The following is a 25,856-nucleotide window of genomic DNA, read 5'->3' on the forward strand; positions in this document are numbered from 1 at the left end:
CACCATCGCGGCAAGCCCCTGCGGCCCCGACTCCCTCCCCGACTCCCTCCCCACCTCCTCACTCCCACTCTCACTCTCCTCCAAACTCGCCGTCCGGGGCGTCACCCGAATATGGGTGTCCGCATACCCATCATGCCGCCCTCCGCCCTCCTCGTCGGCCGACTCCCGGGTAGAGGACCGACGTCTGCTCACCCGGCGTCTCGGCGATCCGTTGGAGGAGGACAAGAGTTCACGAACACGCATCGCACTCGAATGTTCCAGACTCCCCCTCCTAGCCCGTTTCGTCGCGCGTCCACCACCACCACCACCACCACCACTCTCATCGCTCTGCGCGCTGGATCTCCTAGACTCCCTGGTGCGCGGGTTGGGGAAGGGCGATGCGCCTGAATGAGAAGGATGGGAGTCGGGGAGGGTGATGAAGAAGCTGTTTGGGATGCCGAGGAGGTAGTCGAAGTAGGCGTCGATGTGGTGCCAGGTGAGCCAGTCTTTGATGCGGACGGCAATGTTGGTGCCGCGGCGGTGGAAGCCGAGGCTGCGGGCTATGTCGGACCATGATCGGAGCTGCAAATCATCGTTTAAAGGATATCAGCACGGATCTCCCTTTTAACGTTGGGCTCCAAATGAAGCACATTGTACCTTATCAACCCCGCCATAAAACTTCACCAGCTCAAACAAATCAAACGGCATAAACGAGCGTTTCTGGTTCCTCGGCGGTTGCATGAACTTGACGACATGCTCCTCGACGCTGCATTTGTCCGTGGGCTCGTTGTGGAAGGCTTTGATGAAGGCTTCGTAGGTCGGGCGGATCGTTTCGCGAGTTATGGTGATTTGGCGGCCGGGTTGGAATTCGCGAAGGAGGTGGGCTGGAGGCCTCGGCTCTCCCACCGTATCGTGCCCCCCAGCCCTCCGCTCAATCGGATCATACGGCGGCTGCCTCTCCCCACCAGAACCAACTCTCTGCCCACTCCCATCCGAAAGATAATCATAAGGGAATGCTGGGCGAGGATAATCCGGATATGCTTGCTGATGATGTTGGTGGTGATGTTGCGGTTGTTGACGATGGGGATAATGTTGTTGGGTAGTCGGTCCTGGTTGTTGTTGTTGTGGGTGATGCGATGGGTAACTGTATCCTCCGGAAGAGTATTGAGCGGGTGGGGGGAGGTGGTGCGGGTGTTGCGGCTGTTGTGTTAGTTGTGGTGGGTATGAAGATCCCTGCATCGGCTGCACATGCACACCCCCCTGCTGTGGAGGGTAAGAGGGCGAATACTGTTGTTGCGACTGCTGTTGATACTGGGGATGCCCCTGCTGTCCCTGCTGCTGTTGCTGCTGGTGCATGGTAGTATAGTGCGCGAAAACTTGGTGAGGATGGGTCACCTGGTCGGCGCGGGCAGCGTGTGTGGGTGAAAGTCGTTGATACTGCTGTGGGGGCAGCAAGTGGTGGTGGGGCTGGGAAGGAGGGTGGTGTGCGACGACAGGTGGTGCTGGCGGATAGGGTGCTCCAGTTGTGGGGGCGATGAGGGGTCTATCGCTCGGGGATGCCATCTCGCTGGGGCGCAAGGAGTGTTCTTTTATGGATTTTTCTGAGTGCTGTATATAAACGGGGCCCAGCCCTCTCTCTCTCTGTCTCTCTCTCTCTCTCTTTCGTTGGAACCAGCCAAGGAATAGGACAGCATCAACAAGTTTGTCAGAGTGGGTAGCAGCGAGACCCAGGGGGCGTTCTCTTTTGCTGTGAGGCCAGTCCAGCCCAGAGTGCAGTCTCTGTTCAGCGGTTGAGGGAATGGCGGAGGCCCGACCTCGGTTGGAACTGGGCCCTGCCATCATGATCCCATTGCCATTGTTATTCCTATTGTCCCCTGTCGTCTATGATAACCAACCGCCCACGGATGATGACGCACGCTCCGGCCAGATGTCCGTCTGCGCCGTGGGTCCGGTTTAAAACACATCCAGCTTCCAACACGCCATGGAAACAGATGGGAAACCGCACTGGAGAAACCCGTCAGCTTCCCTCTCCGTAGTGGCCGCGTAGTTGCTCGTGGCCCAAGGGAACACCCCGTACCGCAGACCGCGCACTCGGATGACGGCAACCCAAGAAAGACCCCGTCACTGCAGGCAGCGCTTCTCAACCCCCACAAGCACAACGATAGATACAGAAGAGTAGTCGACATCGTTGGCCGTTCTGAAAGGGGGCCATCAGAAAAAATCTTATTTCACTCGTACTACCCCCATTCATCAGCCCCCAAAACAAAACAAGGTGGGGCATATTGTGCCTCCTCCTCGGAAAAAAAAGCGACGATATACCCTTCCACCCTCCTTTCTGAGAGATCCAAATACATTGCCACGGAGATCTGCCCGCCGTGCATCTCGCAGGACCCATCATGGGCCTCCCCCAAACTTGAACTGGGCGGACTTTTGCAACACTACCCGCCCATCTCGGGCGCTATACACATATCACTGTTCCGCCCCCTTCGCTCTTCGCCGTTTAGACAACACCCGCATACCCTCTCCCCCCCAACCCCAACTCATTCACTCATAAGCCCTCATAGCCTCATTCCCCCTCACCAGCCCCGCAAACCGACTCGGCATGCCCTCCCTCCACCCGGGCACCTCGAACGTGGTCGAATGGCACCACGGTTTGAGCGCGAGCTCCGTCTCGATCGCGCGGGCGAAATGCTCGCCCCAGCCTTTGCGGGGGTACGCGGTTGTCACGGCGCTGATGAAGCTGGGGTGCAGGAGGGAGGTAAGGGTGCCGACGTTGTCTGCGATGGGGGGGGGGGGGGGGGTAATCCACAGTTGAGCACGTGGGTGAGAGCAGGGGCGGGGGTGTGGGGCAAGACGTTACCGAGGATGGTGGCGAGCTGGAGGACCTGGCCGAGGGTGGTGATGTTCCCTCTAGAAACACATCAAGCATATTCGTCTGAGCAAGCAGTGTGCCAATCCAAACAAAGGGGAGCTCCCCCGCCTCGGAAACGCAAACTCACCCCTTGACAAACACATCCTGATGCCTCACGATCGCCTCACACGCCGCGTCGGCCACATCGCCGTCCCCGCCCAACTGCAAGACCGCATCCCGCGCCACAATCGCCCCGCGGAACTCAAACGACAGCTTGGTGCTGCTCAGGAACCGAGCCGCAAGACCAAGGTCGTGGAGCAGGCTCGTGAGGTAGTACGTCTCGGCGTCGAGGCGCCACGTCGGGAAATGGGTGCGGACCAGCGCGAGCCCGAAGAAGAACACCCGGTGGCTGTGCGCAACGGTGGGCGGGTCTAGCTCTTTCTGTTTTGATAACCCGGGACGATAGTGATTTAGTTGAGATGGGGACACTTCAGTACTCGTAGTAGCGACCGACTCCCCCGCCCCCCCCCCCCCCCCGCCGATCAACGGGTACCTGAACAAACTCGTGCACAGCCTTGGCCAACGGCGTCTCCGGGATCGGGAAATCCGCGAGTTCGAACGGATCCTGTCTGGGATGCGGGCCTGAGGCGGTCGGATGGTCTTTGAACAGCACGTCGGGGTCGCGGGGGACGGCGGTGAAGCCGTAGCGCTCGATGGTGGGGTCTTGGTGAGACATGGCTGGAGGATTATTTTGTTTCCTGTCCTGTTTGGGTTTTTGAGTGATAGGGAGATGGGTTTCAGTGAAGGGATGTGGGATGGGTTTTCCAGAAAAGTTTCTTGACTGCGGAAACCGGTCCTTTGCTTTGATCCTTTGTACCATTCTGTGGAGCGCCAATGTTTGTGGGCCACACTCGTGGAGTCATTGTGACGGGAATCTGACAGCCGCCGTATCTCTCCGATGGGGAGTTGCGTCATCATAGCGCCAAAAGACCTTTTGTATGTACATACATACGAAATGTACATTTGGGGTTTTCGTACGCTGTGAGTCGAGAGGCGGGTCGCGCTCCTCACCGTGCTTTGAACTGTCAAAATACGGTCAAATGGCTGTGCACGCCCCATTTGGGTTTCCAGGGGCCGAAGACATGGGCTTCCCACGCTCTGCCATCGACCACAGGGAGTGCGCGTTCGTGGGCTCTATTTAATTTCTGACGACTGGCTTTCTGTTCGTTTCCGATGGGGCGGGAATCGGTTTAGACGCTTCACTTTACGACCGTCGGGTCTTGGCCTTTCTTCGATACCGGCCGGGATTGCGCACACCTTCCCGACTTCCCGACTTCCGCCGCCTGTGGGGACACCTGGTGGGTGGGTGACTGTTGCAAGCGTGTGGGTGGACGAGCCGTTCCTTCCCTCCCTACTAGTAACGCCAACTTCTGCCATTATTGCTCAACGCGGACGCGGAACCCACCCCTCCTCGCTCACACGAAACGGAACGCCCCACGCAAAACAACCTCCCCGCTCCACGACACCACCCTCAACAACCAACCCCACAGGCCTCACGAAATGGCCCGCCGCATATATGATATGTCTACCCTCCAGCCAGCCGCTCCTTCTTGGCCACGAAAGCGACGCAGCTACAGACATACTGTACAGTGTACACCCACGAGTCGGTGCTTGGACTCCATTACAAAGGTGTTCCGGTTATAAAAACGTCGGAGACCACTCCGCGCTGCTCCGTTTGAAACTCACAGTACGGACATACCCTGTAATAACATAACTTGGAGGGCCAAGCATAGTAGAGAATGACACAGTTCAAAGCTGAGCCGACGGCTTCTGAGACTAGATATGTCAAGACGGTTGGTATCGGAGAGGAGTATGCATGGACGTCATGAGGGGTGTTCAATTGCTGATATGTCGTTGTTGTATGTTGGCTTACAGAGTAGCAAGAATATATGGACCTATGTCACCGTATCATGGCTCACCCCATTAATGAGGTATAGATCACGGATATAAGATCCAAGGTAGATTTATGGAGACTGACGTTCTGAGCTTCACAGACTGGGATACAAGCGCCCACTGCAGGTCGAGGACCTGTATCGCCTGCCGCCAGACAACTCGGCGGAACATCTGTCCAAGACGCTGGACCCGTTCTGGAACGATCTGGCGGAATACAAGAAGGGCAAACGGGCCGAACCGCCGAATCTGACGAGGTTGATTATCCGGAAGTTTTTCTGGACATGGTGTGTGTCACATGAATCTATTGCCCCACTCTACCTCCCCCATTCACATGAATGCTCAACGAACTCTATGATGTCCCTGTCCCAGGTTCCTCTCCTTCACCTGCCAACTCCTCGCCATGACCTGCGAAGTCGTGTCCCCCCTGATCATCAAAGAAATCATCCTCTACACCTCGCCCGACGGCACCCCCGGGCGGGACTCGCTCACCATCAGCAACGGCCTCGCCCTCGCCTTCTGCGTGCTCTTCACCCAATCCTTCATCTCCATCTTTGGGCGGACCGCCGAACAGATCTGCCGGACCGTCATGCTCAGCGTGCGTACCATCTGCATCGACGCGGTGTACAATAAGAGTCTGAGATTGAGCGGCGAAGCGGCCACCGAGTTTACGTCCGGGAATATCATGTCCCTGATCAACGTCGACGCCGAATCCATCTCCCTTGCCGTGTTCCTCCTCAACATGACCCTCGCCGCCCCCGTGCAGGTGATCATCGAGATCGGGCTCCTGATCACCGTCCTCGGCGCCGTCCCCGTCCTCGCAGCATTGGGAGTGATGCTCGTGCTCTTCATCGCGCAGGTCCCGGTTATGAAGACCGCGAAAAATTCGACGAGGGAGGGGTTGAAGGTTGGGGATGCGCGGATGGCGGCGATCAGGGAGGCGATCTATGGGATCAAGATCATCAAAGTGAGGGCGCTGGAGAAGGACGTGGCGGAGAAGATCAAGGGGTTGAGGGAGAAACAGACGCAGCAGTGGAAACGGGGGTATGGCGCTTGGACTGCTATGATCACTTTAGGACAGGTAAAGCACTTGGTCTTTACAACTCATCCGCCTGATCGACTCTGAACCCCCATACTCCACCCCTCCCATACACAACAGCTCACTCCCGTCCTAATGCCCATCGCCGCCTTCGCCGTCTACACCCAAGTCCACGGCGACCTCCCCGCCGCCGTCGCCTTCCCCGCCCTCCTCTACATGACCTCCCTCATCGGGCCCATGTTCGACCTCCCCCAGGGTCTCTCCACCCTCATCTCCGCCCTCGTCAGCTGGAAACGCATAAAGACCATGCTGATGGCCGACGAGACCCAGCCTGTGCAGATCTCGCCTGCGCGGGAGGGCGTCGAGAATGCGGTTGTGATTCAGGGGGCGACGTTCAAGTGGGAGGAGGTGAGGGATGAGAGTCCAGCCAAGGGGAAGAAGGCGAAGAAGTCTGCGTCGAAGGAGGCGTTGAATGAGAAGAAGAAGGGGAAGAACGCGGATGAACTGATTGTTAAGACGGGTGATAGTGCGCATACCCTTGTTGATGGCACAACCGGGGAAGAGAAGAAGGAGATTGAGCCGCTGTTCAAGGATTTGAACCTGGCTTTTGAACGGGGGAAGCTGACGGCTGTGGTGGGTGCTGTGGGTGCGGGGAAGAGTTCGTTGTTGTCGGCTATTATTGGGGAGATGACGAAGCTGCAGGGCGAGGTAAGCCGGTCTCTTTTCAGAACTGCGACTATAATCGCTGGCCCCGGTCTCTAAACCGATGCTCTCCTCAGGTAACAATCACCGGCCGAGTCTGTCTCTGCACGCAAGAAGCCTTCATCCAATCCGGAACCATCAAAGAAAACATCCTCTTCCAATCCCCGTTCGACAAGGAACGTCTCCAGCGGGCCTTGCGGGTCTGTTCCCTCGAATCCGACCTCAACCAGTTCTCCGCCGGGTGGGACACCGAGATTGGAGAAAAGGGCGTGAATTTGAGCGGTGGCCAGAAAGCTCGTGTGGCTCTAGCCCGCGCGGTCTACAACGACGACGAGATCTACCTCCTCGACGACCCCATCAGCGCGCTGGACGCCCACGTCGGCGCGGAAGTGTTCAAGAACTGCGTGCACGACGCACTCGCGGGCAAGACCCGGATCCTCGTCACCCACCACCTGCACCACCTCCAAGACGTGGACAAGATCGTGGTCCTCCAAAACGGCGTCGTGGCCGAACAAGGCACCTTCAGCGACCTCCTCGCCCGCGGGGGTGTGTTCACCGACATGATGAAATCGTACAAGCTCGACAATGAGGAGGAGAAGAAGCAGCACGAGGAGGCGAAAGCAAAAGAACACGTCGATGACGAGGTCGAGAAGAAAAAGGACGGCGACGGCGGACTCATCATCGCCGAAGACCGCGTGCAGGGGGCCGTCAAATGGTCCACGTATCTCGCCTACATGCGCGGGGCCGGCGGGATCCCGTACGCGGTCGGCCTGCTGGGCTCGTACGCCATCGTGCAGGCCGTGCAGCAGGTGTCGGCGTACTGGCTGGCGTGGTGGACGCGCGGCGACTATGGTTTGTCGCAGCGGGAGTATCTGATCGGGTACTCGATGCTGGCGTTTGGGCAGGTGGTGGCGATCGCGGCGGCGACGGCGGCGGTGCTGATTGGGAATTACTTCATTTCGAGGAGTATCCATGCAAGGGCGTTCGAGCATTTGATCAGGGCGCCGATGGGGTACTTTGACACGCAGCCTGTTGGGAGGTTGCTGAACAGATTCTCGAAGGATGTGGAGGCGGTTGATCAGCGGTTGTGGGGGAACATCTTTGGAACCTGCGTGGCCGTGTTCAACATCCTCGGCAGTATCATCCTCCTTGCCATCGTCTCGCCGTACATGTTGCTCGGCTTCCTTCCGTTCGGCCTCACCTTCTTCTACGTGCTGCGGTTCTACCGCGCCTCCTTCCGTGAACTCAAACGCCTCGACAGCGTCATCCGCTCACCCTTATACGCCCAGCTCAGCGAGACACTGACAGGGATCCCGACCATCCGCGCGTACAAGGCTGAAAGCCGCTTCGTCGATCGCCAGCGCCGACTGCTCGATGCGTCCAACTCGCCGTACTACCTCATGTACACCGCGTCGGTGTGGATCGGGATCCGGCTGGAGATCTTCACGGGTCTGTTGGTCTTCATGCTCGCCCTCCTGGCCGTCAACCACGTCATCTCCGCCGCGGCGGCCGGGCTCGCATTCAACTACGCGGTCCCGCTCACGCTGTTCCTGAACATGTTATTGCGCGCGTTCGCCTTCCTGGAATCCAACATGAACTCGGTGGAACGCCTCGAGGAGTACGCGAACGATACCCCGGAGGAAGCCCGCGCGCTCCTCCCCACCGACCCCGCCGCAGGCACGTGGCCCACGCGCGGCGCGATCGAGATCACAAACCTCGAGGTCCGCTACCCGTCGGTCCCCGACAAGCCCGTCATCCGCAACCTCACGCTGTCGATCTCCCCCGGCGAGAAGATCGGGATAGTCGGCCGCACAGGCTCGGGCAAATCCACCCTCCTCACTGCGCTCTTCCGCATCGTGGAGCCGACGCAGGGGTCCATCACCATCGACGGCACGGACATTGCGACGCTGGGGCTCGAGACGCTCCGCTCGCGGCTCAGCATCATCCCGCAGGAACCGATCATGTTCTCCGGCACGCTGCGGTCCAACCTCGACCTCCGCGACGAGTTCACCGACGCGCAGATCTGGGCCGTGCTCGAGCGCATCAACCTCAACACCTTTGTCGCGTCGTTGCCGCTGAAGCTCGACAGCCCCGTCGCGGATAAGGGCGAGAATCTGTCCGTCGGCCAACGCCAGCTCCTGTGTCTCGGCCGCGTGATCTTGAACAGGCCCAATATCTTGGTCATGGATGAGGCGACGGCGTCGGTGGACGCGCAGGCCGATGCGTTGATCCAGACGTCCATCCGCACGCATTTCGCAGCCACGACCGTGCTGTCGATCGCGCACCGGTTGAACACGATCGCCGATTTCGATAAAGTGCTGGTGCTGGATGCGGGCGTGTTGGTGGAGTTTGATGCGCCGCATGTGCTGCTGAGTAGGGAGGGGAGTTTGTTTGGGAAGTTGGCCGATGCGACGGGCCCGGCGAATGCGAGGTTGTTGAGGGACGTGGCGAGGAGGAGGGCGGAGGGGGATGGGGATGGTGGTGATGTGGTGGAGAGTGTTGAGGATATTTGACGGACTTTTTGTTATTATTATAGGGACTTTTTTTTGTACTTTGGACGTTTCGGTCTTTGTTCCTTTACTTTTCTTGCTATGCCCAGACACTCTTCTCTGTAGCTTTTAATACAAGTTCTGCTTCTTTCTGTATATAACTCAATACAAGCTTACGATACACAAAATCATTGAATGCAACCGACGGATCTTTGTGCCCCCGTTGGTTATTGGTTTTGGATGCATCTATCTATCTTGAAATTCAAGGGGCTTCCGGGGTGCGACGGATATCTAGAGAACAGGCCCGTAATAGTCCGTTCTCCCGGTGACTATATATTTTCTACATCTCTGTATCCAAAAACGAAAAACCTTTTGGTCCCAACCCCATTGTAACCTCCAACAAAGTGAGCCGCCGCGTTCGTCGCTGCACGGACCACCTCCGCACTGGTTGGGAGTCTTGGGACATGGGTGTCCTTGCTCGTTTAGGAAGTGGGTTCATGTCCCCAACAACGACCGCAATATGCACGGAAGTTGTCGAAATATGTCGCCTTGCTCGTACCGCCGGTTCTGGCAATTGTCCCACACTCCGGGTCGCTGGTCAGGCGCCCGCTGATTGTCATGTCATGGGAGCACCTGCTCGCCTCGCTTCTTCTCTCGTCGAGTGCACGCTCCTTCCCGCTGACCGTGAGAAGAGGCGAGGCGAGCAGGTGCTCCCATGATCTAGAGAACAGGCCCGTGATAGTCCGTGCTCCCAGTGACTATATATTTTCTACATCTCTGTATCCAAAAACGAAAAATGTTTTGGTCCCAACCCCGTTGTAACCTCCAATAAAGTGAGCCGCCGAGTTCGTCGCTGCACGGACCATCTCCGCACTGGTTGGGACACGGGTGTCCTTGCTCGTTTAGGAAGTGGGTTCATGTCCCCAACAACGACCGCAATATGCACGGAAGTTGTCGAAATATGTCGCCTTGCTAGTACCGCCGGTTCTGGCGATTGTCCCGCACTCCGGGTCGCTGGTCAGGCGCCGGCTGATTGTCATGTCATGGGAGCACCTGCTCGCCTCGCTTCTTCTCACGGCCAGCGGGAAGGAGCGTGCACTCGACATCCTCCTCCATCACCGCTCTAGCTAGCTACTAGTAGCACCTACTCCCGCCCCCAAAGTAATCCCCCATCATGGCTGGCACCGCGACTGTCTTGACCCAGTCGACCTCCTGGTGGTCCACCTTCATCACGAGCATCATCGTCAGGCTCTTTGCCCGTGGTCGGAAAGGCATGCTGTCAACGGGTGCCTTTCCTCACGATGCAACCCAGGCCATCCCCAAAAGTCTTTCCGACAAGTTCGGCGTAGAGGTCACACGCTACGACTTTGGCTCGCACCCGCCCAGCATCGCCACCCACCTCACGGAGTGGACACCCCTCCATCTCAGACGCTCTCGCATCCCGACCTCGGAGACCAAACGCACCGTCTTCTATCTCCACGGAGGTGCCTACCAGAATGCTCTCACTCCCGTCCACTGGAACTTTGTCGCGCGCCTCGCCAACGACCTCAACGCCGATATCGTCGTGCAGACGTACACCATGATCCCCTACGGCGGCGTCCACGACGTGATCCCCAACCTCGTCGAGGTGTTCCGCGCCGTCCACGCCCAAGCAAAGACCCACGGCCACGAGGTCATCGTCGCAGGCGACAGCGCCGGCGGCGGTCTCTCCGTCGCCCTCACATTAGCCCTGCACCAAGCCACCGCCCCGCTCCCGGACCAACTCGTGCTCATCGCCCCCTGGCTGGACCTGACCGCATCGCACCCGGACATCGAAAGGTACGCGAAACTCGACCCCTGGCTCAAACTCGAGACCGCCCACCGCCTCGGGCCCTACTGGGCCACGGGCCCGCTCCCGATGGACCAGTTCCTGCTGGAATCAAACTCGCCGCCCAAGGCGCGCACGGACGCACATCTGGAAGCCATGCAACACCCGCTGGCGTCCCCGCTCTTTGCGCCCGATTTCGCGTTCCTTGCGAAAGCGGGCACTCGGGTCACGCTGATCACGGGCACCCACGACATGCTCTACCTGGATTCAGAAACCTTTGTCGATAGATTGAAGAAGGCGGGAGTCGAGTTTACGTTCATCAGGGGACCGCGCTGTGTGCATGTTTACCCGATCCTGGTCGGGGCCCCGCTGCCGAGCCTGTTGTTCAGAGAGTCCGAGGGGGGGTTAAGGTTGCTGCTCGATTCAGTGAGGCGGTACACCCGTACTTGAGTGAAATGCAGCGACCGTAGTATCTGAACTATCAGGCGCTTCCCAGCACAAACTCGGCGTGAACGTACTGTACAGGAATCAGGATTTCGTGTCGCGGACTTTTTTTTTTGTAAATAGCTTGAATTAGGATAGGACGCGTAGGCAAGGGAAGAGCGTATGTAGAGATGTCATCGGGTTTGGCAGCGCACTCCCATAGCATATAGTAGGTTGACCATATTTTTCCAATATATGAAGAATTCTGAACCGAACCAAGGTACGGTCCAACACGAAGAAAATTACACAAAGCAAACCAAGAGAAACAAAGCAAGAGAGGGCTATGATGTACACATTGTTCTGAGGGGGTGGTGGGGTTCGGGCGGACGGGGAGGGTCAAAACGGGTGTCCACCGGCCGGCGTAAGCATTAACCCTCGCCTCATCTGCCTTCTCAGCGATTCCGCTTCTCCGCTCTCCCGGCTCCACCCACCATTCCCCGCACTCCTCTCTTTTTCCCCCGCTACTTATCAGTCCCAGCAACGCCGACAGGCAAAGCCCCCGTCCTCAACCTCAAAAGCACCAAAAGCCACGTAGCGGTGCTGAAAAACTCCTCCTTGAACGCAAACGTGAACGCGGACGCCAGCACACTCTGCAGCAATTTGGACTCGATGCCCTTGTACAGCCCTTTGGCGCCCTCGGTGCGGATGATCTTCTGGAACCCGTCGAGGACGGACTTGTAGCGGAGGTTGTCGTCGGTGGATTGTTTGAGTTGCATGCGCGATTTTACGACGCTGGGTTTTTGGGAGGTGAGACATAGTTTAGTTTACTTGCCTTGGCGGTGAGACCGCGTGGAAAGTTCAGACTTACATGTAAGGGTATGTGATGGACGTTGCGGCCAGCTTGCTGATGGCGCCCAGGATGAAGAAATCGAGGCCGCTGAGGGCTGGCTTGCGCTTCTGGAGGTAGCCCTTCAGACGCTCAAAGACCGTGAACTGGATCACTGGGTTAATGACCAGGATCAGGGCGGGGAGGATGCCTTGGAAGAATCTATTCAGGGCGGAGTAAGGAAACTTGTTAGTCTGTGGTTCTCCCACGGCAATCAAGGCCACCAATTTCGAAATGAAACCCTACCCCTTAGGCCCCTCCTCCCTCAAAATCTTCTTAGCAGTCTGGATAGTCCCCAACTTCTTCACCACCGTCTTCCCACTCTCATCATCGCTCTTCTTGACGACCTGGCGGGTATTCACGACCCAGATCGGGTTGGTGAGCGTTGCCGTGGCGGCTCCCGCGAGGGCGCCCGTGAGCATGTTCTCGCCGATGGTGAGAGACCTGTTGTCGGCGGCTTTCTCGAGGGCGGCTTTGACGAACTCGTACCAGTAGTAGTACACGTATTGGGTGATGGCGATGCCGAACATGGCGGAGTTGATGCCGCTGTTGAAAATACGGGACGGGCGCTCATTTAAAATGAAGATGCTTGTGGGCAATGGAAACGCTATCAATACTCACGAGTAAAGACCCTTAGGCCCCTCCTCCTTCAAGACCTTTTTCAGCACATCGGCTTGGCTGGGCCGGTTTCCGCCCTTGCTGACCTGCGACCGGGTCGACAGCGTGGTCAAAGGGTACGTCAAGGCCATACTGAGTTCACGACGTACGCAACGGGATTGAAAAGGGGGCGGAATAATTAGCAAAAAGTCCTCTCAGAGCATAGCGGAAAAGGAAAGAGGGACCGGTTCTTACCTGACCATACCACCACCGGCACCTAAAAAGAGAGATCACGCAAATCCCAAAACGAGAATCACCGTCAGCACCAATCACTCTCACCCGCTCCCAAACATCCCGAAACGGGAGAACAATATTCATGCCCCAGCTCCCACGCCCACCGTCTCAATTCTCCATCCCCGCCCTCGTCACATCCCCCCCGAGATCAAAACCACCCATCTCGGGGCGCGTAAATACAGTAGCAGGAACCACACAACATACCAGCGAGGGCGTGAGCAACGTTATCGGACATGACTGCGCTGTTTGAGTAGGAGCGAGGGTGTTTAGGAGAGTGACTTCCAATGCAGTGCAGAGTGTGTGGGACTGAGCGACTCGGGGACTGAGCAGCGAGGGATATAAAGAGGTTCTGGGAAAACCCCCTAGGGAAGCAACGGGTCGAGCCGGCCGGTCAATCGGTCACAGATGATTTTACGGGCGACGCGCGTGCAAGACTGACATCCCAATGATCCCAAGACGGGCCCCTCATGTGACGCTTTCTTCATGTGCTGCCTGCCGATCAGGACATGGAAGGCTCGGGCGTGAGTAACGCTAGAGATGCTGGCCAAAACCGACTGGCATCAACCGCATCAACTCCGCCATCCCGTCGCCGACAGTCCAAAAGGAGGTCGATCTATCTGCATGTACAGTACTTGCGAAACCGTTTCTTCTGATGGGACAAAAATATGGGCGCCACCAGATGCAACTATGCGACGAAGGAGCAGAACCATGGCGGTATCCACTTTGCTCAACTAAGATGTCTCATTCACAGTCTCTTTGCCAAATGTGCAATAACAATAACATCCTTCTACACATCCCTTACACTCCCACTGATTATCCAACGGTATAGTACATCCCAAAAAAAAAACCCCCATCCACACACACGCACGTCCCCTCTGCCCACCTCTACCGCACCTGCACCAACGGCACCTTCCTCCCGCAAACGTCCCTCACAACCTCACTCACAACCTCCACCGGCGCGGCACAAAACATCGTACTCGGATAACTCCTCGTCCCCCACTTCGGATGCACAAGCACTCTACAACACCCCGCCTGCACCGTCGCATACCTCAACAAGCTCGCGGCACCATCCACATCCGGGTACAACGACGTCCCGCGGGAGCTGAAGGAGGGGTAGCCGGACGCAGGGTCGGTGAGGTCGGCCCAGTATCCCCGCGCGGAGAGGATGGCGACGATGCGGGTGGCGAGGGAGTGGACGTAGTCGAGGAGGAGGTCGCGTTCCCAGTTGGTTTCGGGGGTTACTGCTACTAGTTCATGTGCGGATTGTTGGAAGAGGGGGATCACTAGTAGATCGGGGCGGAGTTGCGCTGCGGTTGGGAATGGGGTGCCTCCCCCAGCACTCTTGTCGAGGGCGTCGGGGAGGACGAGCGCCAACTCCCTCCTCAGATGACGGCCCGGTTTATGGATAGAGTACTGGAGTTGGGAGGTGTGATTCGGGAACAGCGCCGCCCTACGTGCCTCTGCCGTCGGACACCTCCGTATCGTCTCCCCTTCACCTCCCTCAGTAGACGGCACAAAGGAGACGGTCACGGTACATGGCGCGCACAGCACGGCGGACTGGGAGGGTTTCCTGCTTCTTCGTTCGGAGGTGACTGAGGGTGGGAAGCGGGTGGAGGCGGGGACGAGGTCTGTTGAGGGTTTGTTGTTGTCGGTTGATATCGTGGTGGTGGTGGGCCGCCATGCGCAGCTGGGAGCCATAGCAGACATTCTTCGTTTCGCGAACGACGCAAACGGCTAAAAGGGTCTTTGAGAGTGGGTTGACGCTGCAGGTATTGCTGTTTCGGTGAGGGTTTCCAGCTGCTTCTTCTGTGAATTGGCAGCACTATTACGTCCAGCTAGGCGGTTGAGCGGTTCTAAGGGGTCGACAGAATTATCTGTAGGTATTAGGAGGGTGTTCCCTTTCCCCAAACTGGCTGGACCGAAACGTGACGAAGCGTTGAGCCGGTAGGAGTCGCAGAGAGGCCGGCTTGCTGTGACTGTATTCGACGAGCGTTGAAGAAGCGCCAGTCGTCGTTGCGGGTCGCTTTATGCACCGTGTTTCACTAGGGTCCTTGCATGTTGCGCGTTGGGGAAAAGCGGTCGATATTACGCACATGCAGTCCATATTGTGTTATGTGGTGACGCGCGAGAGATAAGGATCGCCCCAACTTCTGGACAGAACTGCGCATTCCCCGTCAGTCCTGAGTCAACCCCCCCACACGCGTTTGTCGGGACTTTGTCCACCCAGCGGCGGCACTCCCATCGGACAACACAACCCGTCTCGCATTCAATCGTTTTATACATCATGTACATAAAACATACACGGCTACATACATCCGGCATTTTCATCTTCGAGCGTACCGTGGGGCTTTCACTCTCAGTATCCAGTAGCTGCCTGCTGCGAATAATCCCACGCCTGCGGTGCCGCGGGTGTCGCTGCTGCCGCGCCGTAGTATGCTGCTCCATATGCCTGAACGAAGAACGAATGTCAAAGTCTCGCAAGATAGCGGTAAAGGAACGCCTTGGAATGATTCTTACCTGAGCCCCATACCCTGCATAAGCCCCATACCCCTGCTGTGCCGGCTGCGTCGGCGGGTAATACCCCACCGGCGTCGCAGGACTCTGCACTCCCAACCCCCCCACCCCACCACCAATGCTCCCCCTAACCTGTTTAATTGGCCTCCCCTCCACATCATCCCCCTCAAACCCTCTCTTCCTGCTCGCCTCGCCCGCCTTATCCATGAACTCGCGATGCACCTCCAAATCGACCGCGTTGATCTGCCCGATGGTTGTTGATGGGTGTTCGGTGAGGTAGTCGAGGTAGCGCAGGCCGAGTGTACGTTTGTCTTCGGCGGGGAGGGGGGTGGATTTTATGTGTGTCCAGGCTGTTGTTGTGTGGTGGATCGATTTGGCGTCTGTTTTGGGGGAGGGAAGAAGGGTGGTTTAGTGAACGTCGGGTGATGTCGATAAAGCGAGATTTTGGAACATACCCCGCTGCTCAATCTCAAACGACAAATAAGCCGAAAGCAAGTATCTACTACTGCCATACTTTGCCGCCGCCTCCTGGTACGCAGTTCGAGCTTCCTCCGCATTCTGATTTACCTGCACAGCGTCACCCAGAAGACATCCGTAAACATCCACATCACATCATTCACCACTACCTTGGTCTTGTGTGACTTACGTTATACCGCACCCTAACCCTCTGCACCTCCAAATACGCCTTCGCATCCTCACTCGTCACGCTTTCCACCGCCTCGCTCAATATCTCCAGCGCCCGGTCGGGTCCGCTCTGGCGACGCTCGAAGTGCGCGTATTTTGTTAGTGTCTCGAGATGGCCGGGGACTGGTAGAATAGAATGATTAATTATGTGCTTTCGCGTATGATAGAATTGACATCTACTAACCATTCTGAAGCAAAGTCTGGTATATTGCCCGCGCCTCATCGATGTGTCCCTGTTCTTCCTCGAAGGCCGCGTACGACAGACGGACGGTGGGACGCCTGAAACAATGAAACTGATAAGCACCCGAGCTAGAGACATTGCGAAATATATTGAGACTTACCCCGCTGGTACGAAGATGCTCGTCGCCCGAATGAACACATTCCTGACTCCCGTTGGATCATTCCGCGACAAGACGAACCGTATGTACCGTTGCCAGAATTCTTCATAAAGCGCCTGCACGATCCCAATCCACATTAGCTCCCTCCCACCGTAACGCACACCTCCAAAACCCAAACCACAGTCACTCACACAAGGCACCAAACACCGCTCATAAAGCACATATATCCTACTTTCCACCCCCTCAGCCTCCTCAAAATCCAGATACCGCCTCCAATTGGCCAATTGGGACTCGTCGAGCGGTTTGACGTGGAAATAGGAGCGCTTGATCTCGCCTTCGTAGACCCAGCGTTTGTGCACGGCTTCCTGGGTGGACATGTAGATGTGGGTTTTGAGTTCGTGGATTTTGGCGCGGAGGAGGGGTTCGAGTTGCTCTTCCGACTGTGGGATGGACCAGGGTGGACGGAGTTAGATTACGGCGTTGCATGGTTTTGCGGATGGAAATGAACATATGAAGTAAGTACCTTCTCAACGGATGCTTCTGCAGTGGCCTCCTCGCCTTCCGGTTTCGGCTGGCTACGGATCTCCGCCTCGATCTTTGCGTACTCCTCCTCCGTAACCAAATCCGTAACAGGCAAGCTAGCGCAAACCGACGAGTACCTACAGAGAACAAAACCAGTAACTGTCAACCATCGCCTTTCCCACCCTGCATCCTATGTCAGATCCTACTTTTCGAAGTATTTAGCGTAGTGATGCAGCGGAATAGTGATGACCCGCTCGAGGACTTTGAGCATAGCGAGCCGGTCGCCCTTCGATTCGGTCCATTCGAGGTATTTGTCCCAGAAAAAGTGGCTTTGGTAGTCGTTACCTACTTGTTCTGCGCCGCGTTCGAAGATGCTATAAACGGGGAAGCGCGGACAATTGATTAGTGATTGCCAGCCAACTGCCTTAGGAGAGAACATCGGAAAAGCAGAAAAAGCGCAGCAAAGTCCCCAAATATTACTTGCTACAAGCAGGTTTGGTCCGTTGGATGGCGTGAGTCCCGAGCGTGCTCGTACGTCTAAGGGCGACGTCCCCAATGCCACTGTTCCCCTCCCATCAGTGCGTCCCCACCACCGCCACTTCCATCTCCCCACCACCGCTAGTGCCGTTTCGATTCCTGGATATGCTTCATCCACGTGGAGGGTTCATCGCCTGGGAGATCCAGTCAGCCGCGCAGGCAAACGACCAACTCGGAAATTGGAAAAGAAAACGGGAAAACATAGCCCGCTGAACCCATCTGCCGCGGCTTCGCCCATCTTGACTCCCAATGACAGGACAACTCACCCTCTGATGCCCTCTTCGTCATCCGGGAAATTGGCGATCTTGAATGCACAGAATTGCACCCACAATTCTACGCTGTTATGAATCGACACAACTCCACGCTCGTAGACCTGTCCGTTCCCACAGGATGGCCATTAGCCTCCCGCTCAATTGCCCATCCGACGTGACTTCCCACGCACCTCCAAAGCTTTCTCCGCCCCCTCCAGCACAAACTCCTTATCCGCGTATTTCTTCCAGTACCCAAAACATAACGGAAATTTGGCCAAAAAGTGGTCGTATACGGTGCGGAATTTATTCTGCGCTGCCGCGGACGAGTCTTTGGTCAGGCCGCCCTCTTCCTTCTCCGCCGCGTCGAGGAGTGCTTCCCAGGATGAGAAGTCTTCGGGATTCTGCGGGATCAAAGCCGTATTTTCTGAAGGTGAGTTCCTCCGCGTCTACAGGGTGGTGCTATGCGTGATTGCCTCACCTTCTGCACTGCATCCCATAACCTGTCCCATTCCGACTGCGGAGGCTGTTCGTCCACGGGAAATTCGCCGCCTTTCGTATCTATGTAGATTTGCGATTCGGGTGCGGCTTCGCCGTTCGTCGCACCGTTTGCCTGTACTTTTGGACGTGGGGAGGTGGGATGGTCAGATCATGCACAGTTTTCGAGATCGTGCGAAGGAGTGAGGTGTGGGGAACTTACCGGGATACTGATGACCGTTCTCTTCAGCCATGGTTGCCTAACAGAGTGCTACCTTCCTGTCCTTCAAGTGACGTGGGCGATCTGAAGCCGGAGTGATGACGGCGGGGTGCTGATGACCTTAGAGCCGTTTGAAAATGAGCCAGGCTAGAGGCTCTCCGGAAAGCACAGCAATAGCTCAGCATAAGTCACGTGACTACTTGGGATATTTAATCCTGCTCTCTGCGGTTTTGACAGTTTGCACGTTTCTGACATTCTTTCCCTCACAGGGAAAGAGCTTTATCAGCTCAAGACGTTACGGGTGCGTAGACCTGAAGCTGAACATGCCAGGCCAACAAAATCTCCATCCAGAACGGGTATGGGCAATGGGCTATTTGACTGGGTTCTTTTGCAACGAGATGGTTTGGTTAGGTTTGCTTTCGATTTGATTTCCTTACAGCTCCGGTGGACGCCGTCTCTTGATTTGTGTGATGCTCAAAAATTGCATGTAGCAAACTGCAATATTGCGAGGTGTTGGCTGTATAGAGAGCGACGATTAGGATTTGCCTTCAGATTATTGAACGAAGGCGCACTCTGCATCGCTATAACCGGAGAGAGCTAAGAAGCCACTTATGACGGTGGCATCTGTGAGGCAGCGAATAACCTCCGGTGGACCAGCCGGCCCAGAAAGCTCAGCAAGCGCATCCATTGGCCCATTGCATAAGTGGAAAGTAAGGCCACTACCCTTCCCTTATTTAGGCGTAGCGATCATGTGTCCCGAGGGTTTGGGTTGACAGTGCTGCACGGTATAGTAATAGTGGGAGTAATGATGAGCGGCGTAGTGCTGTACTGTACTGTACGTATAGTAGTAGGTGTCTGCCTACTCACTCACGGGAGTTCAATATCTCCCGCATTATAGAAGCTCCAGGCACGAAATAAGCGTACTTTTTCCCACTGTACGGAAACACATTGCACATACCATTGCATACTATCCACACCGCAAAGTCTATCCACATACACAATTAGAGCAAACCCCGCTTTGCAGCTACTGGCCCGGAGATTTACGTCCCTCAAGTAAGCTCCCACTCGCCCGCTGACTCGGGGCACCGCCTGCTTTTGCCAGCACACTATATAGAGACCCTGGGGTGTCCGCCACCCTTCTCGTTTCTTTCTCTTCACAACGAGACAACCCGGTAAAGACCCTCTGAATAGAGGCTCCATATTCATAGCACCAGAGCAGAACCGATACAGAGCAATTGAACCAAACATACAATCGAATTCGCCGAGTACACCGCAACAACACCGTACTATTTTACAGCAGAATAAGTGTCAGCACCAGCAGCGAGTAGACTCAGTCAGCAGCAGACGCTAGCAACAGTGTTGAAAGGGCGCTTTTCGTCTAGGTGAGTTTCTTTGGTCTGGAGGCGCTTTGGTGTGTTTGGTATGAGCGTGGTCGACCAAAGCGGCGGACAGCACAGACGGCACCTGGCCCCGGAGCAAAGCTCTGTCCAGCTCCTTTTGGGCAGCATCAAAGAGGGAGATGCCCGTGATCTTGTCCGCATGGTGTAGCACTCGGAGCGCTTTGAAGATGCCCTCCTCGCAGTCGCCTTAGGCGGCTGCGACGGACCAGCGCACCGGAGGCCGCTGTGAAATAGAACATACACATCCGAAGAACTGCGTTCCTAGGTGCCTTTAACGGCTACGTTGGAACATCGTCACGAAAGCCGTTGTGAAATGGAACATGAACATTTGAAGAACGTTGCCTTAGGCGGCTGCACCGGATTATCGTCCCGAAAGACGTTGTGAAATGGGACTTGCACATTTGTAGAACCCGTCTGCTAACCACAGCGATTTTCGTATGGCGCATCCATAGAAGGAACGAAATGGCAGAAGTAGCAATACCTATGGGTGGAGTCGCGCCGTCGGAGCCGAAGGAGGCCACTCCACCGATACAACCTAAAGCCCACATCAATGGCAGAATATTACCAGCGCGCGGTTTCAAGCTGAAACCTGCACCTCCAAAACCGGTGGAGGACCCGGAACCCGAACCGGAACCGGTTGTCGCCCCCACAGCCGAAGCTCCACCGACTCCGCCTGTCCGCGAACGACCAGAAGCCCGGACGGCTCCAGCACCAACCCCGGCAGAGCAAAAACCGAATCAACCTAAAAAACAAAAATCTAAAAAGAAGAAGGCTCCGAAGAAGTCGAAAGAAATCGATCATTGGGAACCGTCATCATCGCGACAAGCACGACACTGGTCACCCGGCCATGACAGATCATCTCGTTCAACTAACGACCGCAGAAATCATTCGCGGTCTCGTACACCTCCCCGTAACCGCTCTCCATCTCCTATCCGAAGCCGGGTACGGAAGCTGTCTCGAGACAGCAGAGATGCAAGAGACCGCCGCCGCTCAGTATCGCCCGCGGCGCGACGCGCGGTTTCCCCCGCTCGACGCCCAGCATCCCCAGCACGACGACCAGCGGCGGTGGTCAAATCCGCAACACAACTTAGAGCCGTCAAAACAGAGAAGCGAGCCCGGGAGGCGACTCCTCCCCGCCGCCGTCAACGTTCCCGGTCGCGGTCTCGCTCAAGAGATCACACGAGAAGCCCAGTAGGACGCGGACGCGATAGGAGCAGCGACGTTCACATTCGTCGACGAACGCGGACCCCAAGCCCGGCCAGATCTAGTCGCGGCGGTGGTGCAAGCAGCAAACGCGAGCCTTACATAAGAAGCCGCACCACCACCGGCGATAAGTCGCCCCAAAAAGCCGCGTCGCCACCTTGCGCACCTAAGGTGATCATACAAGAGCGGGCAGTACCCCGCGACTTGAAAGAGGGCTGGAAGCCGTGCCCTCCTCGGGACCCACCCAAGGCCAGGGGATACTACCGAAACCTCGCCAAATCTAAACGGACTTCCCGATCCAAAACACCGGAAAGAAACGCCAAACGACCCCGCATGGATGATGAAGCAAAGAACGAGTCCCAGTCCCCGCCTACGACCCCACCAAGGGCTTCTCGTCGGGCTACCCCACCAAAGGACGCAACGCCACCCGCGCCCAAAGAGTCACCCCATGAACCGGCGGCACTACCAAACGACGGTGCTTACCACCCCCGCCGGCTAAGCATCCCCAGATCTGCAGAAATCTGGGGCCTATCTACAACGGGCACCGTCATTGATCTGGACGCGAATGTGACACTCTTAGAGAAGCCCACAGCCACCATCCGTGACGTCCTAGGGCTAACGCTCCCAAACCTCCTCCACCACGACCCATCCATCGACCCCAAACCATTCTCAGACACCATCGCAGCTACACCCCCGCCGCGCAACCTCTCCATCTGCGTAACGGACTCCGCGGGCTCCCAAGCCCTTATCACCGGAACACTCGTTAACATCGACGAAGGCGCCAACATGTACCTGACCGGTGCGGTGGAGATTACGGTTGGTGTGCATAGGGTGGAGGGTCTTGAAGGCGCGATGGTTGGGGTGGTAAAGAGACGGGAGATGAAGGAGGTGCTAGTGATGGGGAAGAGGGTTGTTGGGGTTGCGGTTGGGAACTAGGTGGTGGAGTGGAGCGGCGCGGGATGGAATTCGGCCTTTTGAGCCTTGAGTTCTCCCCTGCACACATTCACCTCCGACTCTCGGCTACCATACGACACATCTTTTACAAAACAACATCACCGAGCGACACGCAACAAACATCTAATGAACATATCGACGCCGGGACGCCATCGGGGTTAGATGGGAAATTACTGCGAGGGTACGACACAGACACACAAACACGTTATACGGTACGACGAGGCAACATACGGCAAGCGACCCACCACAGTTTTGACATTCGGCAGAAACACTTTTCCCCTCCCCACACTAGCGTCATCTTTAGAACCACACAACAGTTTTTATACCCCCGCGGAAGAGTTACAGCCCCCAGAGAGAGTTATAAGCGAGCGAGATTAGTTATTGGGGGAGCGGCAGTTATAAGGAAAGGGAACGTGGCATGGGACGGACTCTCGTGACAGACATAGATGGCTTTGAAAGTGAACTCCCCTCCAGTGTAGTGACGTTAACGTAAAATATGAAAGTTTCCGAAAAAAAGGTTTGGGTGTTGTCAATGGTTCTCTGGTGATTTGAGCGGTACCATATCTCGGGAGATGAGCAGGGCTCCAGGCGGCACCTTCAGTTTCTCCAAAGATTTTCGAGAGTCCATGTCAGAACATGATGATTGATGAGATTTACAAAAACTAGTCGGGGAAGTGCCTATGTACATTCCAGCTTCATCTACCCGGCAGAGCCAAAACACAAAGAGTTCCGGAGGTGCAAACAACATGGGAAGTGGGGTATGCTCCCTAAACCCCGGGGGGGTCAACACACCCCATCCTACGCCTCCCTTGGGACAACCTCCCCCACCCCATTACAAACCACCCACGGCCGATACGCCTGACTCCTCACATCCTCGGGCCTGCTCACCCCGCTCATCACCAAGACGGGGTCGATCTCGGCGTACACACCGCTGAGAATATCGGTGTCCATGCGGTCGCCAATGATGCATGTTTCGTCTTTGGAGGTTCCGAGGATGGTGGCGGCGTAGCGGAGCATGAGGGAGGTGGGTTTGCCGAGGTAGAATGCCTAGGGGGGTAGGAGAGATGGAGTTGGTGGAGTTAGGGAGGGCATACGGCGTTGAGGGATGCGGTTATGAAGCACACAGATTTCGCCACGGAACCTTACGGCCGGAAGCCAACTCGACCGCGGCACAAAACGCCCCAGTAGCCGGGGCGATCCCGCCCTCCGTCGGCCCATTGACGTCCGGGTTGGTCCCGATCAGTTTGGCGCCCTTGTACACCAGGTTGACCGCTTTCGAGATCTTGTCGAAGGTCTGGCTGCTGCCTTCGCCTATCACGACGTAATCCGGGTTCTGCAAAGATTCACATGTCAGGAACATCATACCCGTGCACGATATATCCCCCCAATCACACCACTATGATACCACAACGTACCGTCTCATTCATACTGAACCCAACCTCATACAACGCATATATAAGCCCCGGCTCGCCAACAACATAAACCGTCCCGCCATTCGGTTTCTGGCTCTGCAGGAATTTGGCGGTCGCGATGGCCGAGGTGTAGAAATGGTCTTCGGTGACGGAGAGGCCGAGGCGGGCGAGCTTGAAGGAGAGCTCGCGAGGGGTTGGGGCGGAGTTGTTTGTCTGAGTAGGAGGGGTTAGCGGCGGGTGGCTGGGAGAGGGGGGAAAGCAAAGGGGGACTTACGAGGAAGAGGAACTTTTTGTCTTCTTTTTTGAGCCAGTGGATGAAATCTTTGACGCCGGGAAGGAGGACGTTGCCGTGGTAGATTACGCCGTCCATGTCGATGATAAAGCCCTGCAATGCGAAGGGATGGATCAAGCGACGCGTAAATGACGGTGAAGTAATGGATGAAGGATTAGCAACGGAGGGCTCAGACATTGTTCCTCCAGGCCCGGTTGATGGTTGAACTGAAGCGATGGAACGCGATGGTTGAACGATCCCTGCTCGAGCGGCTGGTGACGGACCTCGTTCCGTCCGCCAAAGATCAACGCTCGCCGGAGCTCCTTAAGAACTGCAGTGGGCATATTGTTGCACCTTTGGCGCAACGGAACTCGCTTCGCTCGCGAAGGCGGTCGCCCCTGGTCGCCCTTGCCACCGCTAGGGCACCGAGAAGAGAACCCAATTCAAGCAGCCCTGCGCCCGCTCATGCTCAAGCCTCGTTCCGCCGTCCCCCATAACTTCCCACCCCAACCCTCGCACACACCTTCTTGTTCTGGATGACCTTCAACCTAGCCTGGTACTCGTCGGCGGACAGTTCCGACAACTGACATAACTCCTTCGCAGTGAAGTGCTGGAGGGACTTTGCAGTGAGGTCTGAGAGGGCGGTGGAGCTGAGGTGGGCGAGGTCTGCCATTGTTCCTGTGAATTGTTTCTTATGTGTGCGTGAGTGTTGTGATGAAGACGATGGCGAGCGATGGCGTTTGGAGGGCTGATGGCCGGTTTGAGGTGTGCTGCTGCTCGAAGCCAAGCCCAAGCCCAAGTGTAACGCGTTTGGGTCGCCCTCCGAGCCGTCCCAGCCGGCGTGTTTGTTGTTCAGGTGGCCGCGGAGCGTCGTGTTGCCCGTGCCCACGCTGTAAAGCCCTCCGCACCACCGGCACTCTCGCTTCTCCGGGTTGCCCGCTGCCACCGGAAAGTTGAGCTCCATTAGGCGTTTGATTCGGCCGTCGTGGACTCGGGGTGGTCGGCGGACCGCTTCTTGCGTCGTCGTGGTGGCATTGCTGGGGTCCGCCATTGGGAAGCTGTCCGGAGGTGTGCTTTCGGTGAAGATATGCCGTTCCTGACGTGGTGGCAAACAGCGAAGCACCTCACCTTGTTTGGCTGTGCAAGATGCGTTTAAGAGGTACTGTATAAGTGGAAGGGCGGTTTCGCCGTGAGCTACGGGGGTTAGCAAAAGGAGTGCTCGGCTGCTCGATCGAGTTGAGCACAGGAGCAAGCCTGCTTGAGAGGGCCGAGAAAGCCGAGCAGAGAAGTCGTCCGCCCGCGCGTGTTCTCCAGTTCGCTGAGGCTTGTTGCTCCAGTTTCCAAGTGAGGTGTGAAACCTTCACAGATGGTATCGCAAACCTCATCCGAAGCCGTTCCCATTCACCTTCCACACAAAACGGCATAGGCTACGAGCAACCGTCTCCCGCCCTTCGTCTATGCGCCTTCACTTAACTCGCTACATCGGCTGATAGTCGTGCGCGTTGGCTCCATGACCAGTCCGTCTCCGCAAGAAACCGCCCTTAAGTATCCCATCCAGATCAGCGCGACCGAAGGGGGTTCTTACACCTCCACCTGCCAAACAAAGCGTCACCTGATGGAAATATCAGAGAAGTGCGTGGAACCAAGAGACGGACGATATAGACTCAGGCGAAAGCTCCTCCAGGAAGAGCGAAAGCAGATACTGGAAAAGTACTGGTGTAGCTGATAGTGCAGTTGCTATGACCGGCTCCGGCCGAATAGCAGGAACTCTTGAGTGACGCCAACGGAAGCTCGAACCATTTTAATCTAAGACCGACGGCTGATAGCGGTGCCCCGTCCATTATCGTTGCGGACTCGGACTACTTTCCGCAGACGCCAGGACGGTGGGAAGCTTTAATTTCACCGGCGATACGGCGCCTGGAAGTAGGGAATGCTCAGCTCAGATGACGGCGATCGGTTTATACTCAGCGGCCAGGGTTATCCACTACAATCGTTTACATACAAGTGAACCCGATAGCGATATGGAACACCATACCGAACACCTACCGAGCTTCACACT

The 25,856-nt window shown here is 56.5% G+C and overlaps 9 protein-coding genes across 9 annotated transcripts; 3 read left to right on the forward strand and 6 right to left on the reverse strand.

The window, feature by feature from the left end:
* Positions 1 to 495: 495 nt before the first annotated feature.
* Positions 496 to 1,941, reverse strand: EV422DRAFT_69718 (uncharacterized protein). The gene has a single exon (XM_053074320.1). The coding sequence runs from the start codon at positions 1,819 to 1,821 to the stop codon at positions 604 to 606; it is 1,218 nt and encodes a 405-aa protein (XP_052925144.1). The 5' UTR covers positions 1,822 to 1,941; the 3' UTR covers positions 496 to 603.
* A 582-nt stretch (positions 1,942 to 2,523) lies between these two features.
* Positions 2,524 to 3,566, reverse strand: EV422DRAFT_496796 (uncharacterized protein; the record flags this gene model as incomplete). Its single annotated transcript, XM_053067903.1, has 4 exons — positions 2,524 to 2,756; positions 2,840 to 2,889; positions 2,979 to 3,271; positions 3,384 to 3,566. 4 exons carry the CDS (start codon positions 3,564 to 3,566, stop codon positions 2,524 to 2,526), a joined length of 759 nt encoding a protein of 252 aa, XP_052925145.1.
* A 1,094-nt stretch (positions 3,567 to 4,660) lies between these two features.
* EV422DRAFT_587705 (P-loop containing nucleoside triphosphate hydrolase protein) lies at positions 4,661 to 9,198 on the forward strand. The gene is made up of 5 exons (XM_053073479.1): positions 4,661 to 4,821; positions 4,885 to 5,067; positions 5,153 to 5,861; positions 5,940 to 6,527; positions 6,599 to 9,198. The coding sequence occupies exons 1-5, from the start codon at positions 4,673 to 4,675 to the stop codon at positions 9,032 to 9,034; spliced, it is 4,065 nt and encodes a 1,354-aa protein (XP_052925146.1). The 5' UTR covers positions 4,661 to 4,672; the 3' UTR covers positions 9,035 to 9,198.
* Positions 9,199 to 10,081: 883 nt separating this feature from the next.
* EV422DRAFT_530851 (Alpha/Beta hydrolase protein) lies at positions 10,082 to 11,481 on the forward strand. The gene has a single exon (XM_053070430.1). It carries the CDS (start codon positions 10,185 to 10,187, stop codon positions 11,265 to 11,267), a length of 1,083 nt encoding a protein of 360 aa, XP_052925147.1. The 5' UTR covers positions 10,082 to 10,184; the 3' UTR covers positions 11,268 to 11,481.
* EV422DRAFT_596477 (mitochondrial carrier domain-containing protein) lies at positions 11,382 to 13,252 on the reverse strand (the record flags this gene model as incomplete). The annotated part of the gene is made up of 6 exons (XM_053073606.1): positions 11,382 to 12,032; positions 12,109 to 12,288; positions 12,373 to 12,672; positions 12,748 to 12,876; positions 12,979 to 13,000; positions 13,213 to 13,252. The coding sequence occupies 6 exons, from the start codon at positions 13,250 to 13,252 to the stop codon at positions 11,762 to 11,764; spliced, it is 942 nt and encodes a 313-aa protein (XP_052925148.1). The 3' UTR covers positions 11,382 to 11,761.
* Positions 13,253 to 13,474: 222 nt separating this feature from the next.
* EV422DRAFT_530854 (uncharacterized protein) lies at positions 13,475 to 15,116 on the reverse strand. The gene has a single exon (XM_053070431.1). The coding sequence runs from the start codon at positions 14,722 to 14,724 to the stop codon at positions 13,903 to 13,905; it is 822 nt and encodes a 273-aa protein (XP_052925149.1). The 5' UTR covers positions 14,725 to 15,116; the 3' UTR covers positions 13,475 to 13,902.
* A 5-nt stretch (positions 15,117 to 15,121) lies between these two features.
* On the reverse strand, positions 15,122 to 18,785 carry EV422DRAFT_620360 (mRNA splicing protein). Its single transcript, XM_053074095.1, has 13 exons — positions 18,561 to 18,785; positions 18,342 to 18,478; positions 18,055 to 18,264; positions 17,879 to 17,985; positions 17,282 to 17,449; positions 17,077 to 17,212; positions 16,745 to 16,993; positions 16,557 to 16,669; positions 16,400 to 16,494; positions 16,178 to 16,338; positions 15,987 to 16,098; positions 15,535 to 15,911; positions 15,122 to 15,466 (listed from the first exon to the last, which is right to left on the reverse strand). The coding sequence occupies exons 1-13, from the start codon at positions 18,589 to 18,591 to the stop codon at positions 15,374 to 15,376; spliced, it is 1,989 nt and encodes a 662-aa protein (XP_052925150.1). The 5' UTR covers positions 18,592 to 18,785; the 3' UTR covers positions 15,122 to 15,373.
* Positions 18,786 to 19,949: 1,164 nt separating this feature from the next.
* Positions 19,950 to 22,186, forward strand: EV422DRAFT_69984 (uncharacterized protein). Its single transcript, XM_053074321.1, has one exon. The coding sequence runs from the start codon at positions 20,420 to 20,422 to the stop codon at positions 22,094 to 22,096; it is 1,677 nt and encodes a 558-aa protein (XP_052925151.1). The 5' UTR covers positions 19,950 to 20,419; the 3' UTR covers positions 22,097 to 22,186.
* Positions 22,187 to 22,727: 541 nt separating this feature from the next.
* Positions 22,728 to 25,154, reverse strand: EV422DRAFT_530869 (HAD-like domain-containing protein). Its single transcript, XM_053070432.1, has 5 exons — positions 24,321 to 25,154; positions 23,801 to 23,911; positions 23,530 to 23,739; positions 23,256 to 23,447; positions 22,728 to 23,161 (listed from the first exon to the last, which is right to left on the reverse strand). Exons 1-5 carry the CDS (start codon positions 24,846 to 24,848, stop codon positions 22,913 to 22,915), a joined length of 1,290 nt encoding a protein of 429 aa, XP_052925152.1. The 5' UTR covers positions 24,849 to 25,154; the 3' UTR covers positions 22,728 to 22,912.
* Between the last annotated feature and the right edge of the window lie 702 nt (positions 25,155 to 25,856).

Source organism: Fimicolochytrium jonesii, assembly GCF_025526975.1.
Source record: "Fimicolochytrium jonesii strain JEL569 chromosome Unknown EV422scaffold_13, whole genome shotgun sequence".
In the NCBI taxonomy this organism is placed as follows: domain Eukaryota; kingdom Fungi; phylum Chytridiomycota; class Chytridiomycetes; order Spizellomycetales; family Powellomycetaceae; genus Fimicolochytrium; species Fimicolochytrium jonesii.

What these genes read in the sequence shown, in the direction of transcription:
- EV422DRAFT_69718 (XM_053074320.1), bottom strand. Translation starts at nt 1,821, where the DNA reads ATGATGGCAGGGCCCAGTTCCAACCGAGGTCGGGCCTCCGCCATTCCC.
- EV422DRAFT_587705 (XM_053073479.1), top strand. Translation starts at nt 4,673, where the DNA reads ATGTCAAGACGGTTGGTATCGGAGAGGAGTATGCATGGACGTCATGAG. An exon ending in TGGCTCACCCCATTAATGAG is followed by an intron (nt 4,822 to 4,884) that starts GTATAGATCACG and finishes TGAGCTTCACAG; the next exon opens with ACTGGGATACAAGCGCCCAC. An exon ending in TGACGAAGCTGCAGGGCGAG is followed by an intron (nt 6,528 to 6,598) that starts GTAAGCCGGTCT and finishes TGCTCTCCTCAG; the next exon opens with GTAACAATCACCGGCCGAGT.
- EV422DRAFT_530851 (XM_053070430.1), top strand. Translation starts at nt 10,185, where the DNA reads ATGGCTGGCACCGCGACTGTCTTGACCCAGTCGACCTCCTGGTGGTCC.
- EV422DRAFT_530854 (XM_053070431.1), bottom strand. Translation starts at nt 14,724, where the DNA reads ATGTCTGCTATGGCTCCCAGCTGCGCATGGCGGCCCACCACCACCACG.
- EV422DRAFT_620360 (XM_053074095.1), bottom strand. Translation starts at nt 18,591, where the DNA reads ATGGCTGAAGAGAACGGTCATCAGTATCCCG. An exon ending in GACGAAGAGGGCATCAGAGG is followed by an intron (nt 17,450 to 17,878) that starts GTGAGTTGTCCT and finishes CCCCGTTTATAG; the next exon opens with CATCTTCGAACGCGGCGCAG. An exon ending in CCAGACTTTGCTTCAGAATG is followed by an intron (nt 16,339 to 16,399) that starts GTTAGTAGATGT and finishes CTATTCTACCAG; the next exon opens with TCCCCGGCCATCTCGAGACA.
- EV422DRAFT_69984 (XM_053074321.1), top strand. Translation starts at nt 20,420, where the DNA reads ATGGCAGAAGTAGCAATACCTATGGGTGGAGTCGCGCCGTCGGAGCCG.
- EV422DRAFT_530869 (XM_053070432.1), bottom strand. Translation starts at nt 24,848, where the DNA reads ATGGCGGACCCCAGCAATGCCACCACGACGACGCAAGAAGCGGTCCGC. An exon ending in AGGTCATCCAGAACAAGAAG is followed by an intron (nt 23,912 to 24,320) that starts GTGTGTGCGAGG and finishes TTCGCATTGCAG; the next exon opens with GGCTTTATCATCGACATGGA. An exon ending in GGTTCAGTATGAATGAGACG is followed by an intron (nt 23,448 to 23,529) that starts GTACGTTGTGGT and finishes GAATCTTTGCAG; the next exon opens with AACCCGGATTACGTCGTGAT.